This window comes from Garra rufa, chromosome 10, assembly GCF_049309525.1.
Source record: "Garra rufa chromosome 10, GarRuf1.0, whole genome shotgun sequence".
Taxonomy (NCBI): domain Eukaryota; kingdom Metazoa; phylum Chordata; class Actinopteri; order Cypriniformes; family Cyprinidae; genus Garra; species Garra rufa.
The window spans coordinates 31,019,029-31,040,665 of record NC_133370.1 but is presented as its reverse complement, the minus strand read 5'-3'; the positions used below and the strand labels follow the sequence as shown (position 1 = coordinate 31,040,665).

At 36.1% G+C, this 21,637-nt stretch overlaps 1 protein-coding gene across 1 annotated transcript in view; it reads right to left on the bottom strand.

The window, feature by feature from the left end:
• The window catches only part of plppr5a (phospholipid phosphatase related 5a), a 64,739-nt gene extending 47,694 nt beyond the window's left edge, over nucleotides 1-17,045 (bottom strand). Inside the window, exons 1-2 of the mRNA XM_073848885.1 lie at nucleotides 16,644-17,045; nucleotides 1,904-2,036 (exon numbers count right to left, since the gene is read on the bottom strand). Of these exons, the coding sequence (XP_073704986.1) occupies nucleotides 1,904-2,036; nucleotides 16,644-16,847 (337 nt within the window). The 5' untranslated portion in view covers nucleotides 16,848-17,045. The remainder of the gene's footprint in view (nucleotides 1-1,903; nucleotides 2,037-16,643) is intronic.
• Between the last annotated feature and the right edge of the window lie 4,592 nt (nucleotides 17,046-21,637).

The following is a 21,637-nucleotide window of genomic DNA, read 5'->3' as shown; positions in this document are numbered from 1 at the left end:
TGTGCCCCGCTTACCCCTACACAATGAAACAAAATCATAACATCTTAATTGATAATTAAATATACTGTATTTTTGACAAAACCCTGCTAAAAAAAAAAAACTAAAAAAAAACAGCCAGGCTGGTTTTAGCTGGTGGTCTCTCAGGAAAGTGTCCAAAACCCCTCTAAAACCAGCCTGCTGTACAGTTAAAACCAAGCTGGTTGACCAGCTAGGGAACATCCCATGTTTTGGTTGAAACTGCACATTTTTGGTAATGACAATAATGTTTTGGTAGCGAGCACATCTCAATCACATACTAAAAGACTACTAAAACATACTAAAATACTAAAAAATTGCACAACTCTACTAAAATTAAACTAAAATAAAAAGTTGTGACTGTTACAGTAGTGACAATTTTAGATACTTTTGAGCCCAGCCCTGGTGAAAAAAACAGCTAAAACCAGCCACTTCCAGCTTAAACCAGCTAATACCAGCCAACCAGCCTAGGCTGGCTTTAGCTGTTTTTTTCAGCAGGGAGCTCAAAGATGCTAATCAGCACATGGTTAGCTAGCACAGTTTTGAACAGTTGTACACACATAAAAACTACATTTTAAGGAATAGCACCCAAAAAAACAATAGTGTCACTACCAAAACATCACCAAATGTTTCTGTTGTGACTGTTTTTGGTTGTGACAATTTTAGATACTTTTGAAGCTAGCTCAAAGATGCTAATCAGCACATGGTTAGCTAGCACAGTTCTGAACAGTTGTACACATATAAAAACTAAATGTTATGGAAAAACACCCAAATTGTCCTTAATTTCAGACAAAAGGTAGTGATTTCCCAGATAGCACACGTACATCTGCAAGATGTCTGTTAAAGGTCTCTTGATTTGGAAAGCATCTGCTGTGTACAAACATCTGACAGACATCTGTAAGATGTCAGTTTGACATATATTCTAAATCAGAAACATCTTAAAGCCGTCTAATAAATGTCTATTTGACACCTGATAGAAAACATCCTAAACAATCTAAAAAATATGTCTTGCAGATGTCGAATAGACATCTCCAAAATGTACATGTGCAATCAGGGGTTCCTTAAACTTACACATTTTTTGTTACATCAAGTTTCATAATTTAAAAAGAACTTTACTTAAAAAAATCAAAAAGATATTTTAAAAACATCAATGGAATAAAATGCAAAAATGATTTCAATATCATTTTCATAAGTTAAAATTTAGAGGTTAGGGATAGGGGCAGCCACCTTCCAAATGAAAGTACCCAATAAATGATGATTTTAGTAAGCTTTCTGATATTTTAAATATTATTATGGGTTTGAATAGATAATAGAAGGATCTTAGTAAACATCTCAGATTTGAATACTTAAATGCTTTTTAAATGTGCTTTTTTTGGTTGTGGGACAGCAGTTTGCACCAATTCTGTAGAACAAGTTTTGTGTGATGAAATTCACAGACTGGTTGAGACGTTTTCCAGGTGATCAGTGATTTTGATGCAAGTGTTTGTAAAATGTAAATGTAAAACCTATTTTCTTGATGTTGTAAGATTATATGAATATTATAAAGACAGTAATTGAAATGTAATTGTAATGTGGTTATGCTTCCCTTTTACCATTTACTGGAGTTATGAGAGTTAATATCTGTTCTGGTCTGATTTCAAGGCAAGGAACATCCCATACTTTTCCCCTTCAACTCCTCTCTGCAGAAGAAGTATTATAAATAATTTAAGAGAATGCTTTGACATGAACCATGAGCGTATCGTCTGCCCCACACAAGAAACTTGCAAGTACTGTATGTGTGTGACATCTCGTTTTGGCTTTCTTCTGCTGCAGGCGCAAATGCACAAAGAAAGGAAAGTCTAAATCTGAATTTGCCCTTATTAGTGCACTTCCATCTGTGAAGACATACCAAGAAAGCGAAATGTCCTTCGGACCAGAGGGTTGAGGTAACAACAGTCGCCCATCACAATGATCTTCTCTCGGTTGTCTAGATCCTCAGAGACATACTGCAGCAAGAAGAGCACGGACTCTGTCACTGTAATCTGCAGACAAAACAGCAACAAAAATCAAATAAGAAGCTTTTAATGGTACATTTTGTTTGTAGATACTCTGTCTTCTCTCTCATTTTTTGCTTTTTCCTTCATCTTTTTACTTGGAACTAAGATCTAAATGAAGCTAAAATCTAATTCTCTAGGCTTGGAGGCTGTATTTCAGCTATTTGTAACATTGGAGCACGCATAAAGACCAATTCATGAACACAATGGAAATGATTAGAGGTTGATTTTGTGCCGGCCAGATGCTAGTTCCCAGTAAGGTCTTGAACCTGATTTTGCCAAACTGGCAGGGTGCACCAGGGTTAAAGGAAGCATGGAAAAAAACACTCGCAATTAGTGCTGGATGGGTTTGAAAGAATAAAGCTGTAGGGCTATGGGGGTTTTTGTGATAACTTGCTACTGTATAAATTTGTTCATATTATTTTATAGGCAACCCAGGACCTTTTAAAATGACTTGTATCAATGACAAATGCTCTGAATGCTGTATGACCAACTTTACAAGAACAAGATGCTGTGGAAAAACCTAAAGAAGGCAGTCCTATCAAGACAACCAAGACATACTGATATACTAAAACATTTGTTGGGAGGGGTGGTCTAAAATTGGTCAAAAGTCATTTAAGAAGCTACAGAAAATGCTTGGTAAAGATTGTGCTGCTAAAGGAGGATCTACAAGTTACTAAATTCAGGGTTTGACTTACTTTATCCATTCTTCTGTGAATGTATTCAAGAAAATACAAGTTACTGAAAGGTACCACTTACTTTCAACTGGAGCTCATTTCCACCACTGAATAAAAATAAAAAAAACGTGACTTTTTAACTCGCAATTCTGACTTTCTCAGAATTGTGTTTATATCTTGCAGTTCTGACGTTTTTCTTAGAATTGAGATATAAGCTCACAATTGCATGTTATAAAGTCAGAATTGTGAAATATAGTTCTGACTTCTTCCTCTTCCTGCGTGTTATAAAGAATTGTGAGATAAAAACTTCCAATTCTGACTTTTTTCTTGCAATTGTGTTTGTATTTTTCTGAGAAATTGTGAAAAAAAATGTGCAATTCTCACTTTTTTTTCTCAGAATTGTATGATACAAACTCGCAATTCTCACTTTTTTCTCAGAATTGTGATACAAACTTGCAATTCTCACTTTTTTCTCTGAAATGTTAGATATAAACTCGCAGTTGTGTGTCACAAGAATTGTGAGATCGCAATTCTGCGAGTCTGTATTACAATTCTGAGAAAAAAGTAAGAATTGCAATTCTGACTTTTTTCTTGTGGTTGTGTTTGTATCTCGCAATATTGACTTTTTCTCAGAATTGTGTGTAATTGTGTGTTAGAAAGGCAGAATTGTGAAATAAAAACTTGCAATTCTGTTTTTTTTTTCTCACGACTGTGTTTGTATCTCGTAATTCTGACTTTTTTTTTCGAAATGTGAGATATAAACTTACAGTTCTCACTTTTTTTGGTTTGTGTTTTTAGCTGTGTTTGTAGCTTTCTGGAGCTTGTTTTTCTTTAGAAATCTCTATCTTATTATTACTCTCTGCTGTTTAAAGTACTTAAAAACAGCTTTACTCCCAACAGACTTGTGAAATTATCCATCACACTAATCTGACCGCTCACTTTAACCGTTAACCCGCGAGTGGGTTAGCTATTTAGCTATTTAGCTTAGCTATTTAGCTTGCCACTGGCGACTTGCATTTACATTCACGTTCTCTACTCGCGCCTACTACCGCTCTCCTTTCTCTCGCGCGAACCGTTTCGCTTTTATTCCACAACCACGATTTGCAACAAGTTAGCATTCCGATAGCCGATTAGCTTGCGAATCGCGATTCCTTTTACGTCCTATTCACTCCATTGTTCCTCCTCCCATCCCTCTCTTCAAGAGTTCATCAAAATAACAGTGGTAAGTTGGAACCATTCTACAAAAACGGTGAGTAATGGCTTCTTCTCTTGCTATTGTTGTCTGCACTACCTGCCACATGTATAGCTTATCTATCTCTGTCGGCAGTGAGCCTTATACATGTGATAAATGCAAGGAAATAGCTAGGCTGACAGAGAAGATTTCAGACCTAGAGACACACATCCAAACTTTAATGGAGGATAGTAAGAATGTGAGGGACTTACGGCTTTGGATGTGACTAGCTCAGGGAGACATGCAAATTGTTCGGCTCTGGTAGTTACAGCACCCGTGCAGCAGGACAACTGGGTGACTGTGAGACGGCATAGTCGCGGGTCAAAACACCGCTCTTCCATTCCGATCAGAACATCAAACAGGTTCTCCCCACTCAGTGAAGCACCCACTGAGAAACCTGATGAAAGTGCTCTAGTAATTGGCAATTCTATTGTACGGAACGTGAAAATAGAGACTCCAGCCACCATAGTCCAGTGTTTACCGGGAGCCAGAGCGCCTGACATCTTGGCAAATTTAAAAGTGCTGGCTAATGCTAAACGTAAATTCAGTAAGATTGTTATTCACGTCGGCACTAATGATGTTCGACTTCGCCTGTCGGAGATCACAAAAAATAATGTTAAAGAGGTGTGTGAACTTGCAAGTACAATGTCAGACACTGTAATATGCTCTGGTCCCCTCCCTGCTTACCGTGGTGACGAGATACATAGTAGATTGTCATCGTTAAACAGCTGGATGTCAAAGTGGTGCCCGCGAAATAACATTGGTTTCTAGAGTTTCTGGGGCAGACCCGACCTGTTGAAAAGAGATGGTCTTCATCCCTCCGGATGTGGAGCATCTCTCCTATCTAGAAATATGGCACATAGTCTTAGCGTTTGCACTTGACTAACTGGGGTCCAGGTCAGGAAGCAGACAGACTGGCTAAACCGACCGTCTGCTAGCTGCCTCACGTCACAGAAATCAGTTAATTCTCAGCACATAGAGACCCTTTCTCCTAGATATCACACTATAGAGACTGTGTCTGTTCCCCAAGCTAGAAAATACAATAAACGTCCAAAGCAATGTAAGAGTAATTGATTGATGTTCAACAAATAAAAAATGTATATAATACTGAAAAACAAATGATAAAGCTTGGCTTATTAAATATCAGGTCACTTTCAGGTCACTTTCTACGAAAGCACTTTTTGTAAATGATATGATCACTGATCATAAGCTAGATGTGCTCTGTTTGACAGAAACCTGGCTAAAACCAGATGATTACATTATTTTAAATGAGGCTACCCCCCAAAATTACTGTTATAAACATGTGCCACGTGTAAAAGGTAAGGGGGGAGGTGTTTGCACAATTTATAGCAATATGTTCAGGGTTTCTCAGAGAACGGGCTTTAAGTATAACTCGTTTGAAGTAATGGTGCTCCGTATAACATTATCCAAAGGAACAAGTATTAATGATAAATCTCCTGTGACATTTGTACTGGCTACTGTATACAGGCCACCAGGGCACCATACAGACTTTATTAAAGAATTTGCTGATTTTCTATCCGAATTAGTGTTGGCCGCAGATAAAGTCTTAATAGTGGGTGATTTTAACATCCATGAAAAAGATGCATTGGGATCAGCATTTATAGACATTCTGAACTCAATTGGGGTTAGACAACACGTGTCAGGACCTACTCATTGCTGAAATCACACCTTAGATTTAATATTGTCACACGGAATTGATGTTAATGACGTTAAAATTCTGCATCAAAGTGATGATATCTCAGATCATTATCTAGTCTCGTGTATACTCCAGATAGCTACTGTAAAACTGTAAAACTAACTCTTCGCAATAAGTACGGTAGAACCATTACTTCTACCACAAGAGACTGCTTTGTAAGTAATCTTCCTGATTTATCTGAATTCCTCAGCATATCCGATAGCTCAGGAAAACTTGATGATGCAACAGAAACTATTGACTCTCTTTTTTCTAGCACTTTAGATATAGTTGCTCCTCTGCGGTTAAGAAAAATTAAGGAAAACAGTCCGACGCCGTGGCATAATGAACACATTCGCACACTGAAGAGAGCACGATGAAAAATGGAACGCAGCTGCAAGAAAACTAGAGGTTTTCCGTACAGCCTGGCGTGAATGTAACATATCCTATAGAAAAGCATTAAAAACTGCTAGATCAGATTATTTTTCATCTTTCTTAGAAGAAAACAAACATAACCCTAGGTATTTATTCAATACAGTGGCTAAATTAACGAAGAATAAAGCACCAACAGGCGCTGAATTTTCCCAACAGCACAGCAGTAATGACTTCATGAACTATTTTACTACCAAGATAGATAGTATTAGAGATAAAATTGTAACTATGCAGCCATCCGCTACAGTATCACATCAGATATGCTATAGATCTCCTGAGGAACAATTCCATGCATTTTCAACTATAGGAGAGGAAGAGTTGTATAAACTTATTAAATCATCTATACCGACAACATGTATGTTAGACCCTATTCCATCTAAGCTACTAAACAGTCCCTCCAGAAAAACGCGGCGTTTTTTTGTGATTGTTGCGGGCAAAAATCCTTGATTATGCGGCACGTTTTCTTAAAAAATGCGATTGAATATGCGGGATATTTATGCAATTTTATGCGATGAAATTGCGGGAACTTGCAAAAACTGCGGGAACTTGCAAAAACTGCGGTTTGGTGAAAAAGGGAGAAAAAAGTGATTCTCCCAACACCCTTATTGCCAGATTTAGCACCGTAAGGAGTGAATTTCGTTATTCTGGACTCAATTATAATTATAACATCGACTACTCCACCCTGGGAATCTCTCCCAGGGAAATAATGGTCAAAGACACCCAGGTCTGTTCCCACAAGAATAGAGCAGAGACGTGAATATAGAAAAAAAGATACAATATTTTATTATTACTGGGATAAAAGCTAAACACACAGACACAATTTAGGACACAAGGGGTTAATATGGCTTCCAAATCAAAACAAAAAAATAAACAAATTAGACAAATCAAAAGTAACACATCAGATGGCAAGGAGAAATAACCAACCTACCCCAATTCCACTTCACTACGCACTTCAAACGTACACTAATGTACTCATTTCACCACAAACACACGTGTATTCAGATGACACGTGTACAAATCAGAAGAACAAAATCACTCAGTGAACAAGGGTACCCATTAACATGGACCTAGAGTGGTCAGCACTCCTTAGCCCGTCCAACAAAATTAACAAAATCAACATCAAATTGACACAAATCAATAAACACACACACACACACACACACACACACACACACACACACACACACACACACACACACACACACAAAAGAATACAATCAAATAGTCATAAGTCAAAATCAACTAAACACGAAAAAAAAAAAAAAAAAATCAAATGACCATAAATCAAATCAAATCAATAAACACAAAAAAAGAAAAGAAAAATTGATCAACAAAAATAGAAAAGCAACAAAATAACAGATGCAATCACATTACACCTGGTCCATCAACAATATACACACAACAAAATTTACTCCATAAGATCACGCAAACTCACAACCCTTAGTACCGATTTCTCACGCTCACACACTCGTACATATACACACTCGCACACGCTTCCAAAAATAAACAAACAGACCACACTCAAACCACTCACATCAACTTATAATTTCATCCACACAACAATCTAATGGTACCATACGAACCCCACAAACACAGTCCTCCAGTTGAAACAGTGCGGGGATGGCCAAACGGCCACACGGATTAATATTCGGGTGTCACAATCTCCCGATGTCCAGTTCACTTGATGTGGACTGGTCAGGCTCGCGAAAATGAAGTGAGGCAAGACAGAACGTCGCGGCAACGCGCGACCACAATAGTACTCGAAAGAACGAAGACAAAGACCCAAACGGAAATGGGATTATAAAATCATGCAAGCCCGCATATTTTGCGCGCGGAAATCTGAAATTTATGCGGCGAAAGTGCGGCGTATTTGAAAAAATGCGTCCCCCGCATAAATATGCGGACTTTGGCTGATTATGCATGGAATCATGCGATCGCATAATCGCGTTTTTCTGGAGGGACTGACTAAAAGAGGTGCTTCCAGAAGTCATAGATCCTCTTCTGAATATTATTAATTTGTCACTATCGTTAGGATATGTCCCCAAAACTTTCAAACTGGCTGTTATTAAGCCTCTAATTAAAAAAACTCAACTTGATCCCAATGAATTAAACAATTACAGACCAATTTCAAATCTCCCTTTTCTGTCAAAGATACTAGAAAAGGTAGTGTCCTCACAATTGTGTTCTTTCTTAGAGAAAAATGGTATCTGTGAGGATTTCCAGTCAGGTTTTAGACCGTATCATAGCACTGAGACTGCTCTTATTAGAGTTACAAATGATCTTCTCCTGTCATCCGATCGTGGATGCATCTCTCTATTAGTACTACTGGATATTAGTGCTGTGTTTGATACTATTGACCACAATATTCTTTTAAATAGACTTGAAAATTATGTTGGCATTAGTGGTACTGCACTGGCTTGGTTCGAATCGTACTTATATGACCGGCATCAATTCGTAGCAGTGAATGACTAGGTATCATATCAATCACAAGTGCAGTATGGAGTACCTCAAGGCTCAGTACTAGGGCCATTACTTTTTACACTTTACATGTTACCCTTGGGAGACATCATCAGGAAACATGGTGTTAGCTTTCACTGTTATGCTGATGATACGCAGCTCTATATTTCTTCACGGCCCGGCGAAACGTACCAATTTGGAAAAACTAACAGAATGCATAGTTGAAATAAAAAATTGGATGGCAAGAATTTTTTTACTGCTAAATTCTGAAAAAACAGAGGTGTTAATTATTGGACCTAAAACATCCGCATGTAATAACCTAAAACACAGTCTAATACTCAATGACTATTCTGTCAATTCGTCGTCATCAGTCAGGAACCTAGGTGTGCTATTCGATAGCAATCTTTCCTTCGAAAGCCACATTTCTAGCATTTGCAAAACCGCATTTTTTCATCTAAAAAAATATATCGAAATTACGACCTATGCTCACGATGTCAAATGCAGAAACGTTATCCATGCGTTCATGACCTCAAGGATAGATTATTATAATGCTTTATTGGGTGGTTGTTCTGCACGCTTAATAAACAAACTCCAGCTGGTCCAAAATGCAGCAGCTGGAGTTATTACTAGAACCAGAAAGTATGACCATATTAGCCCGGTTCTGTCAACACTGCACTGGCTCCCTATTAAACATCATATAGATTTTAAAATCTTGCTAATTACTTATAAAGCCCTGAATGGTTTAGCTCCTCAGTACTTGAGCGAGCTCTTATCATATTATAGTCCCTCACGTCCGCTGTGTTCTCAAAATTCCGGCAATTTGATAGTACCTAGAATATCAAAATCAACAGCGGGCGGCAGATCTTTTTCACATTTAGTGCCCAAACTCTGGAACAATCTACCTAACACTGTTCAGGGATGCAGACACACTCTGTCAGTTTAAATCTAGATTAAAGACCCATCTCTTTAACCTGGCCTACACTTAATACATTTCATAATGCAAATCCCCTAAAGGATTGTTAGGCTGCATTATTTAGGTCAACTGGAACCAGGGACACTTCCTATAATACCTGATGTACTCGCTGCATCAGAAGAAGAATGGCATCTACGCTAATATTAGTATCTTTCCTTCTTATTCCAAGGTCACCGTAGCCACCTGTATTCCAGATCAGACGGTCACTGCAGTCTGCCGGATCTAGTCCGTACCCATCAGCACCCAGAGATATCCTCTACAACCCTGAATGTCAGCAGAGACCACATCAAAGACAGATCATCAGTGAAGACCTCTTCACCTAGATGGCCATCGACGCAAGACAGCGAAAACCAGATGAGTCCTCTCCAATCTGATTTTGTGGCAACTTGGAACTCTTGCATCTACATTAGTATTAGTCTGTTTGTTTCTTATTCCCAGGTCACCATAGCCACCAGATCCAGTCCGTATCCAGATCAGATGGTCACTGCAGTCCCCCGGATCCAGTCCAATCCAAGAGCAGATGGTGGATCAACACCTACAGCAGAATGTCAGCGGATACCGTGTCAACTAGATGATACCCTAAACGGCCACCGGCACAAGGCCATGGGAACCAGATGAGTCCTCCCCAATTTGACTTTGTTGCAATATGGAACTCTTGCATTATTATTGACATTTTACTTTATTATTTTAATACTGTAAGGTTGCTTTGACACAACTTGTATTGTAAAAAGCGCTGTATAAATAATCTTGACTTGACTTTTTTCTCAGAGGTGTGATACAAACTCGCAATTCTGACTTTTTTTTCCGAGATGTGAGATATAAACTCGCAAATGCAAGAAATAAAGTCAGAATTGCAAGTTTGTATCACAATTCTGAGAAAAAAGAGTGAGAATTGCAATTCTGACTTTTTTCTCACGATTGTGTTTGTGTCTTGCAATTCTGACTTTTTCTTAGAATTGTGATACAAACTCACAATTCTGAATTTTTTCTCAGAAATGTGAGATATAAACTCACAATTGTGTGTTAGAAAGTCAGAATTGTGAGATACAAACTCACAATTCTCACTTTTTTCTCAGAATTGATACAAACTCACAATTCTCACTTTTTTCTCAGAAGTGTGATACAAACTCACAATCCTGACTTTTTTTTATCTGAAATGAGAAATATAAACTCACAATTGTGTTTTAGAAAGTCAGAATTGTGAGATATAAAGTCATAATTTCGAGAAGTACAGTCAGAATTGCAAAATAAAAACTCTTTGTGAGTTTGTATCTCACAATTTTGACTTTTTTTCAAAATTGTCAGAATTTCAAGTTTTCTCAGAATTGTGAGTTAGTATAAAGTCAAATTTTGAGGGGAAAAAGACTGATATGTTCTGAAAACTGCAAGTTCATACCTCACAATTCTCATTAATAATTCAAAAAGTGTGTTTTAAAGTCAGAACTGCAAGATATAAACTGTCCCCAAAAAGATGGCAATATCTAAAATCTTTGTCTCTGTGGGGACATTTTTGCTAAACATGTTGCAACTTTGTTTTACGTCACTTAGGATAAAAGTGTCTGCAACTAACCAGTTCACAGCATGTGAAGACTTCAGCTGCAGAAGTGCCCTTCACCCTTATTCCAATACTTTTACCAATGTGGAAAAATACAGGAACTGACAGGTGAACTTGTGAACTCTTGCGGCAACTCAACAGTGCAGCAAACTCCAGGTTTACAACATCAGTGATATCTCAACATTAGCACGGCTGAGCAAGCTTTTGAATGGGTACTCTACACCAAGAGTCTGAGGATATATCACCTTGACATCACTTTGTTAGTACTGCAGCTTAAATCTCTATTTTCTATTGATTACATATGAGAAATGTACAATAAGCTCAAAAAGACAAACTGCATTGATTAAATCTAAAAACTTTGAATTTAAAAGTTAAAGGCTTCATATAAATCATCTAAGACCCATATTACAGAATAGAATATTTGTTGTTTTTGTTTACTTCACTTTCAAGACACGTTCCTTTAGATCGTCACAGGAAATAATACATGAACCAACAAATTCTGAGATTTATGAATGTACACTTTTTCATAATTAACTATAAAGGTCTGATCAGTCAATGAAGAGAAGATGACAAATCCTTTCACAACTACTACAAAAAGAATGCTTGTGCATTTCAGGACTCTGGATGTGGATTGGCATGACTCACTTTTCACTTTTAATAGACATCATGCCATCCTGGCCTATAAATGTCAAACAGCCAAACCTGATGAGTAAGATGGTTTCTCTAACTGGCATATGGGCCAGAAAGTCTTTAATATATTTTTTATTTGTTTTCATATTCATATTTAATACGAAGAACGTGAGATGCAGCCCAAAGGGAGAATTCTACTAGTCTGCCTTCTTCGTCCAACTCGACATAGCCTAGAGTCTAGTCAATCTCCTACTTTATCAGGCATTTAACAACTTAAAAAAGTCAAGTTTTAAATACAAAACACCTATGTTAAGCAGATTTACTTTTTGCTTTTGTTTTTTTCAGAATCTTTATATTTGAAGTTCTGTGGCATCAAAAGTTTTCAAACCCCTTTGTCTAGGGTTCGATTTATTCCAGAACTCACACAGTTAGTAATTAGTATGAAAGCAATTCGTCCCAATTTATAATTTATCCTAACATATAATTTGCGTTTTTGCATGCTTTAGGTCACAATTATAATATAATACATTTCTCATAGCTGCTTGTTTTCGAATGCATTGCGGTGGTAGTGGAGGGGGATGGATCATACTGAGGTTCAGACCAAATATTAAAAAATCCTCAAGGGCAGTTCAAGTTTTAGAAAGTGTTCAAATGATATTTCTTGTTATTTGTGATTGGTCACATTAAAATTGGAGAGAGTGGTGTGAGTCCAATCCTATTATAAGAGTTAAGACTCTCTGTCTTGCAGGTTTCACATCTGTCTGGAACAATTGCCAAAGGTCAGTCAGTGCAACTACAGTGATGAATCCATTCGGTTTGCTCAAGAATCCTCTCTACACTGACAGGTAAAATAGGATGAAAAGTGGTGTGTCATTTAAAACTGGGTAGGTACATAGGTAAAAGCACACTGAAAAATGATCGTGGCTTTGGCAGGTCAGCATACATAAGCACTCTGAAAGCACATATAACCACTACACCATACAAGAGACAAGAGATACAAGATACAAGAGAGGGACTGTTTGGATTCAGAATTTTGATGAAAGCTGAATGCTTAATGTCTGCGATACCACCACACATTGTGTCAGAAATACCATGGCAAGCTATTGTAAAGAGTTCACTTAGGGGCCGTTTACTGCACTACTTTTCCAAAGTTATATAAATATGCACTAGATAGACATTTTTGGCCTTTGCGCCAAAAGCGTTTTGCGCATGAGAGAGCTATACAAAAAAAAAAAACTAAAAGCACATAGACCTTGTGTTTTTTCCTCCATTCTACTGCCCATGTCTTGCTCTTTTCAAAGCAAAAGTGTGTTCTGTGTGAATGGCCCCTTCTCATAATTAAAAGTTATGCAGTTCCAACTTTTTTCTTCCATCTTCCAACGCAAAAAGATATATTTTGAAGAATCTACTGAGTTTCTTTTCTATCTAAATATAACTATAAACTTTCAAGCTTCAAAAGAGCCTATAATGTCTTATGAAGTCATAATGAACAAAACAAAATCTACGAAATCCTATTTCCACCACATAAGATTAAAAAATCATGTTTTGATACATCATAATTATAAATTGAAGTTATAAGAAAGTAATAATTATGACAAAAAAGCCAAAACTATGTCACAGTTAAAGTCACAGTTATGACAAAAACTCAAAGACATAAAGTATAAGTACAAAAGCTTAAATTAGCATTAAATTGTCATAATTACACAGTCTCCTCTCATAATTATGACTTAATATTTCAAAATTGTGACCCTTGACCACAAAACCAGTCATAAGTAGCACCTGTATATTTGCAGAAATAGTCAACAATACATTGTATGGGTCAAAATGATCAATTTTTCTTTTATGACAAAAATCATTAGGATATTAATTAAGGATCATGTTCCATGAAGATATTTGGTAAATTTCCTACCATTAATATAGCAAAACTTAATTTTTGATTAATAATACGCATTGCTAAGAGCTTCATTTGGACAACTTTAAAGGCGATTTTCAAATAGTTGTATCTCGGCCAAATATTGTTTTATACTAACAAACCATACATCAATGGAAAGCTTATTTATTTATTGCAGATCTTATACATACATTCTCTTTAAAGGTCCAAACTTTTGACCGGTAGTGTATATAACCTTATTGACCCTTATGACTGGTTTTGTGGTCCTTGGTCACAATTTTGGTCTTTTGTCTCAAAATTATATACTCTCACAGGAGGGGAAAAGTTATAACAACTTCAATTTCAGTTTGTTCCTCAAGCAAAGTTATTATATAATTTTGTAACACAGGACACAAGTCACAGAATACTTTTATTATATTTTTATGGTGACATTATATTTGAAACTAAAAATCTTCAGTCAACATTAATTATAACTGATTTAAAAATGGCACTTTCTTCAAAATTTCTTCCTTTGTATTTCACAGAGGAAAGCCAGTCATACAGTTAACATAACTTGAGGATAAATAGGGGTGGGTGATATGACCAAAATCATATCATAATATGAGTTACTGTATTTCATGGTAATGATGATATGTCACAATAGTTATTTTTGCTTTAAACAAGATCTTTATTATATCAACATTTTTTTAAATATAGAATGTTCATAATTCTTGTCACCAGTGTCAATATGACAAAAAAAACTCAGTAAACAGTCAGCAATTAAATAAGAATAAGAAACTAATAACTAAATATAGGCAATAGGACAAAAAAAACTACAACTGAATTGAATTGAAAGTTAATAAATAAGAAATGCTATATAAGTAATCAAATGTATAAAAACACTACATATTCGTCACCATGTAAATTAAATCTGTATTACTTCTTATTACAGTTCCAAACTTGATTTAGTCAAGAGCAGTGAGAGATTTTCTCTCTTTTGTTGTTTGATTAACATGAATGACAGACAGCAGGCATATTGGACTGCTGTCACTTTAAGAGCTGCTTAGATCCAATATACTGTTACAAATGTGATTTCTTTCTCAGCTGTTTGCTTTCACATAAGACCTAAATTATTGTGTTCACTTGTTCAAGGCCTAAAAGTGGCAAAAATAACTCAGTTCAATACTCCTGCGCTCTATAGAGGGTTTGCTCTTACGTCACAGTTTGGTCACAGTTGGCCATATTGGAGATACTTGGATGTAAACAACAAAGTTATTTTGACAGTAGATGAGCAGTATTCAACCTGACGAGAAATGATAAGAACAAATGCGAATGTTGTCAATATTCTACCAGTTAATCATGTGTACCGGTATATCGCCCAACCCTAGGGGTAAGACTCAAGTCTCCGATTTTGTAAACTTTTTTGTAAACTTCAGATGCCTTGTCAGAAATGCCCAAGTTTAACATGCCAGCAATATTTGGGACTAACTCTCTATAAACCTTGCACTTCAAGAGCCCGTCGGGCTGATAGCTGACCTTTACTGTCCACCGCAGAGCATGCTTGAGGCCAGATCGAAGTTTTCTCCACACTTGGCTCAAAAGGGATGCTTTCAGCAAATGGGTGCTAATAATAGTCATTTGGGGGGTGAATTTGTGTGGCCATAAAATAAGGCCAGAAAGAGTGTTTTCAGATCGATTGAGCAAACCCATTGGAATTCTTATGAGAGATGAGAGCAGGGAAGCTCTGTGGTGGACCTGGTGCTCTTTAATTGATCCTCGGAGCTGCCAATATCTTGCTCATCATAAATTCTCTTTTAATATACTGTAGGCACAGAAGGCTAGAGTCTAGAGCCAAAAAGTGACTTTTCAAAGACAGATCCCAACATTCACTGTGGCCAGCCTAGCAAACACTAACCAACGGTGCCCTGCAAATGCAAGCTTTTCAAATCTTTTACATCTCCTTTCTTCGTTTCTTCTACAGCAGTTAGATAAGAAGGAAAACTGAGACTTTTGCTTAAGTTCCATGTTAATTCAAGGTAATCTTGTGTCACCTCTAGAGTTTCAGACAAGATCTCAACAATGTAACAAATTCTCCTTAAATTAAAGTTAAAGGTTTCATCGTGAACATTTCTTTTAAAAACCAACACCTATTGAACTATGCTGTTATTTTTAAACTCTTACTGAGTGTCTGTCTCATTTGTTTTCTATTTTTGCATCTGAGGTATCTGACATATCATTTAAAAGTCTGTGGTCTGTATTTTTTTTTTTCTCTTATGTTCACTAAAGCTGCATTTTTCTTTTTCTTTTTGACCAACAGTAAAACAGCAATATTGTCAAATATTATTACAAGGTAAAATAACTTTATTTCTGTGATGGCAAAGCTGAATTTACAGTCATTACTTCAGTCATCAGTCACCTAATCCTTCAGAAATCATTCTAATATGCTGATTTGCTGATCAAGAAACATTTTTTTATTATTATTATTATTATTTTCAATTCTGAGATACTGTATGGTTGTGCTGCTTGTAAAATTTTGTAGAAACCGTGATTAATTTTCAGGATTCTTGATGATTAGAAAGTTAAAAAGAACAGCATCTAATAAACTTTTTTTAATAACAGTATAACATTATAAATGTGTTTACTGGCACTTTTGTTCAAATTAATGCAACTTTGCTGAATAAAAGTATTAATTTCTTTAAAATAAAAAAAAATTAACAGACCTTCAATTTCATATATTGACCTTATATGAAAAGTGCAAAAACACACTGTAGTTAGAAAACAGACTGGATAATTCATTTGCAATATAATATGCATAATCAAATAATAGATGTGTTAACCATTTACATTCCCAATATCTAAATCAAATACCACATTCTTCTGTGTATAATTATTTCTTAAAATTACTGTTATCCTAACTTTGCAGGCAGGCTTACCATGAGACTGCAACATGCAATCTCTACAGTTCACAAGCTAATTAATATTATGCTATTATATAAATAAAGATCTTCCCAAGAACCACGACCAATATGCACTGCTTAGCCTATTCTAAACACCCTTAACCTTCTATACACACTCACCACGAGTGCAGGGACCCCTGCGACCACCGCGTACAGGATGGCTGGTGGGATCGTACTGGACTCCTCTGGTCCGAGATAGGGCTTCGTATAGGCGTTATCATGACAGAAAAATCCCTGGATGTGCACGTTGAAAGTATCGGTGTACTCAAAGTAGTATGCCAGCATGACAGTCCCTGCCATGATCACCAACTGAAAGTAAAGCATTGTGGATAAGGGTTAAACAGGAAAGAAAATCCCGGGAAAGAAGTAAAGGGTGTTCAGTCGGCTCCTACGATAGCATTGGCATGATTTCCTCTTATTCCACTGTGACTCCTCGTAAAATCTGCCAGAAATAGTAGCGCATTGTGTCAGTGACAGTCTGAGCGCTGTAAAGTGCGCGGTAGTCTGTGGGAATGAACTGGGTTAGAGCCCGTGAAGGGGCAGCCGCACACGCTGTAGGCGTGCCTCACTTTAATAAGTGATGGGATGCTCGCAAACGTGCACTTGAACTGTTTTAGAGAAAGAAAAATCCTCTTACAGCTGCTCAGTCGAAGCGTTTTTGTTCAATATCCAAACACTGAAATGATATCTGAAAATTAGATAAACTGTTTTGCAAACGTTGGGTTGATAAATCAGTCACACACAAAATTAGGCCAGGTGAGAACGTTGAGGTTCTTATTCATTAGCATACTCTTTAGACTGAAATTTAGGAAAGAAGAGGCTTCACTGTATTTCTGAAGTCTGTTGAAGTAGGAATTGTGCGCTGCTGCCCTCTTGTGAATGCACTGAAGTCAGGCTTTGAAAAGGATTTTGCATTTTCACTTTTTTATAAAAGAATCTACAAGTTAGGCCTACATAAATGCGTAGATGGAAAATATTCCTATTTACTTTTGTTTGCACTGACACTATTGACACTACGGAAGCAGTTTAAATAATTGTTTACCATCTGCTGCAGCTCATAGCTCATCTTTTTTTTTTTTTTTCGATCAAATTAATGCATTTGTGAAGAAAAATATCCATATTTACACTCTTAAAAATAAATGTGCTTCATAATGCCATAGAAGAACCTTCTTTTTTGTTTAAGTAGTTCCATTAAGAACCTTTAACATCTAAAGAACCTTTCTGTTTCACAAAAGGTTCTTTGTGTTGAAGGAAGGTTCTTCAGATTATAAAAAAGTTAGAAAGAGATGGTTCTTTAAAGAACCTTTGACTGAATGGTTCTTTGTGAAACCAAAAATGGTACTTCTATGGCATCGCTGTGAAGAAGATTTTAGGCACCTTTATTTTTAGGAGTGTAAAACTTTATAAATCATAATCTCTATCGTACACATGTTATGAGAAAGCATTGTTCCAGCATTGTTTAAAACACTGAACACGAATTAGAAGTACAAAACAAGGATTTGTAAAGGAGAGGAGAAATATAAACCAAGAGGAGACTGTTTTTCCTTTGCTGTAAACAATATGTGTTTCTCACGAAACTAGAATATTTTCACCGGAGCTTTTGCTATGCCTATGTTGTCCTACATCAACCGCTGGAACGCCACATGTATGACATTTAGCGGAATAGATGACAGTTTATAAAAAGTTTTAAATATGGATATTTATTTACACATTTTTTTCACACAAACACATTTGTTCACTTCAGAAGGCCTTTATTATTTATGGAGTACTTTTTTATGATGGATGAATGCACTTTATTTTGCTTCAAAATCATTCACTGCCATTATAAAGTTTGCAAGAGCCAGGATATTTTTTTTAATATAACTCCAATTGTATTAGTCTGAAAGAAGACCCGCTTTAAAGGAAAAGTTCACAAACATGTATGAGTTTCTTTCTTTTGCTTAACACAAAAGAAGATAATTTGAAGAATGTTGGTAACCAACCAGCTGACAGTAGCCATTGACTTCCTTTTCATACTATGGCTACCATCAAAATAGCTTATTTCTATCCAACAGCTGAAAGAAATTCACACAGGTTTGGAACAGGTGGAGGGTGAGTACATGATCACAGCATTTAATTTTTTTGGTGAACTACCACTTAAAGATAAGATACAGGGCAAGGGGCATCAATGGAGAAGAGTTGTAGTCAAGTTGTTATAGTTTTTTCCTAGTGAAAATATTGTAAGTGTATAAGGCAAACCACAGCCACTTCATGAAGTGTGAAAGGAACAGTGACCCGACCACTTTAAATTAGTTTAGTGCTTCATTGAATATACAGACTTTTTTTTATTTTGTGAAACAGCACCAACTAGTGTTCTGGAAGAGTTAAAGAAATCTTTGGCCTATAGTGTTTCTTTAACAAAATCATCAATATTAAAGAGACAGTTCACCCAAAAATGAAAATTACCCCATGATTTGCTCACCCTCAAGGCATCCTAGGTGTATATGACTTTCTTCTTTCAGACTAAAACAATCAGAGTTATATTAAACAATGTCCTGGCTTTTCTAAGCTTTGTAATAGCAGTGAATGGCTGTTGATTTTTTTGAAGTCTAATAAAGTGCATCCATCTATCATTAAAAAGTGCTCCACATGGGGGTTTAATAAATGCCTTCTAAAGAGAATCAATGTGTTTCAGTAATAAAAATATCCATATTTAAAACTTTTTGAACTGTTATACATGCATACACGAGAGAGTGGTGTTCCAGCGGATGACATAGGGCATAGGGAAACGAGAGAGCAAAACAAAACATCAGTCACAAATTAGAAGTAAGGATTTGTATTAAAAAATTGTTGGAAAATTTCAATATAAGCCAGGAGGAGACTGGTTTTCCTTTGCTGCAAGCAAAACTTGGTTCTCACAAGACTAGAATATTTTTACCGGATTAATAAGGATATTTTTTTACACAAACGTATTGAATCGCTTCAAAAGGCCTTTATTAAACCCCTGGAGACATGTGGACCCCCCTTTTTTTGTTGGATGGATGCACTTTATCTGACTTTAAAAAATCAACAGCCATTCACTGCTATTATAAAATTTGGAAGAGCCAGGACATTTTTCTTTTTTTAATATAACACTGATTCTATTCATTTAAAAGAATTAAGTCATTTACATCTAGGATGGCTTAAGGGTGAGTAAATCATGTGGTAATTTTCATTTTTTGATTAACTATCCTCTTAAATACAACTCATAGGTCTGATTAAACATAAAGCATGATTAAACTTTAATACAAAATAAATAAATAAATGTAACATGTATAATGTATCTTTTTTATTATATATTTCAGTGCCTTTTTGTTTTATAATCATTTTAAATAATTTATATTGAATTATTTTATTCATAACAAATTACTTTTTCAGTTTTTTTTTTATAATGTAGTATTTTATTATTATTTGTAACACCCCTTGGACTGTCTGTCTTAGTTTCTCCCATATGCCCATATTTGGTGTTCCTGTCATTGTCATGTTATTCCCATCATCTGTCTTGTTAACTTGTCTTTATTAGTTGGTATGTGTTCAGTGTTCTGGTGTCCAGCTACAAGGTTACCTTGTGTGTTCCTACCATTCTTGTCTGTAAATTGCCCTGCCTGTGGATTATTTTTAAAGAATTTGCTTCAACTTCGTGTTGCACCTTCCTACACTTCCTACATGCAATTCTTGGATCATTCCAAGAAACATATTTATTCATTTATTTATTTTGACCTTAAACCATTTTGCAGTTTTGATCTTAAAGGATATATTCCAGTGCCCAGCAAGAGGCCGTGTGGACCCCATGTTCTGAACCACTGCTTTACATACAGAGCATGGACATAAAACTTTAAAGTTACTTACATTTTAAGTAAATTATAATAATTTCCCATAATTACTTGTACAGCTATGTTTTCGTTTTAATAGTACTAGTAATAGTAGAAGCAGTAGTACTGTATTGTAGTAGTAGTGTAGCCTAGGTACCTCTGTCAGTTACATGACAAGGCTTGTCATGTCAAAATGACGGCACCCATGAGGGGGAGACAAAACTGCTTTTTCTAGAAGACTGAATATGACTGAAGAGCTCATGTGAATGCACATCATTTAAATATATCTAAATCTATAACTGAATGTAATATTTAAGTACAGAACATAATGTTTTCCTAATATGCATACTGTTCTCCAGTGACACGTCTGAACGTCTGAACGTCTGATTTGGTGCAGAGACAATAAGATGAGTTTTTGAAACGTCATGCAGACAATTAATACAGTAGTCTACCATATATCTGCTTTAAAACTACAAGTAGATACGACTGGAGGTAGAAACGAGCTTGAATTCAATCACCGCTCATCCTTTAATTTATAAAATTGTCATTAAATATCCAGTAGATGGCGCATGTGTACACTGAAACAAAATTCAAAGCGAATTCATGTTGGCTTTATTACTATCTCAGTTAACTCTGATTGAGTTTATGAAGTTAAGTTTAGAAGAACATTGAAGGGCAACAAAATAACCCCAGAGTTATATGCAGAATAAAAAAGTTCGACTGAGTAATTTATTATGTAGCCTATAGCCTACTCCAGACAGGTATTCTCAGTTTGACTGTGTTATTCACTTATTACTTTATATGCATAGGCCTATTTGATATTAGGACGCACATATAACCGTTTATGATTTAATACATGCAAGTGATCAAATATGAATGCTTAATATGAAGTTTGCTCTTTAACGTAGCAGTATAGGCTACTCTTTAATACTGAATGCAATATTTCGGCAATACTTATGACCCCAGCCGTACCAAAAAAAAAAAAAAAAATTATAACTACGCTATTTATTAGACTAGCGGCAGATATAAGATATTTTACAATAATGCTATGACTACGAGTGGATTTATGATCTGAAAATCATTCAGCGTCTTGTCTAAACCATTGATTTATCCTATATATAAAATGTTTTTTAAGACAACACCTTTTTTACAACCTCTCTGAGCCGTATTTTGAGCCATTTGACAATCATGATAGTGTGAACAAGCGTGAACGCCCCCATCTCCCTCACACGCACACACACACACACACACATGCACGCACGTGCGCGCGCGCTCGCTTCTGGT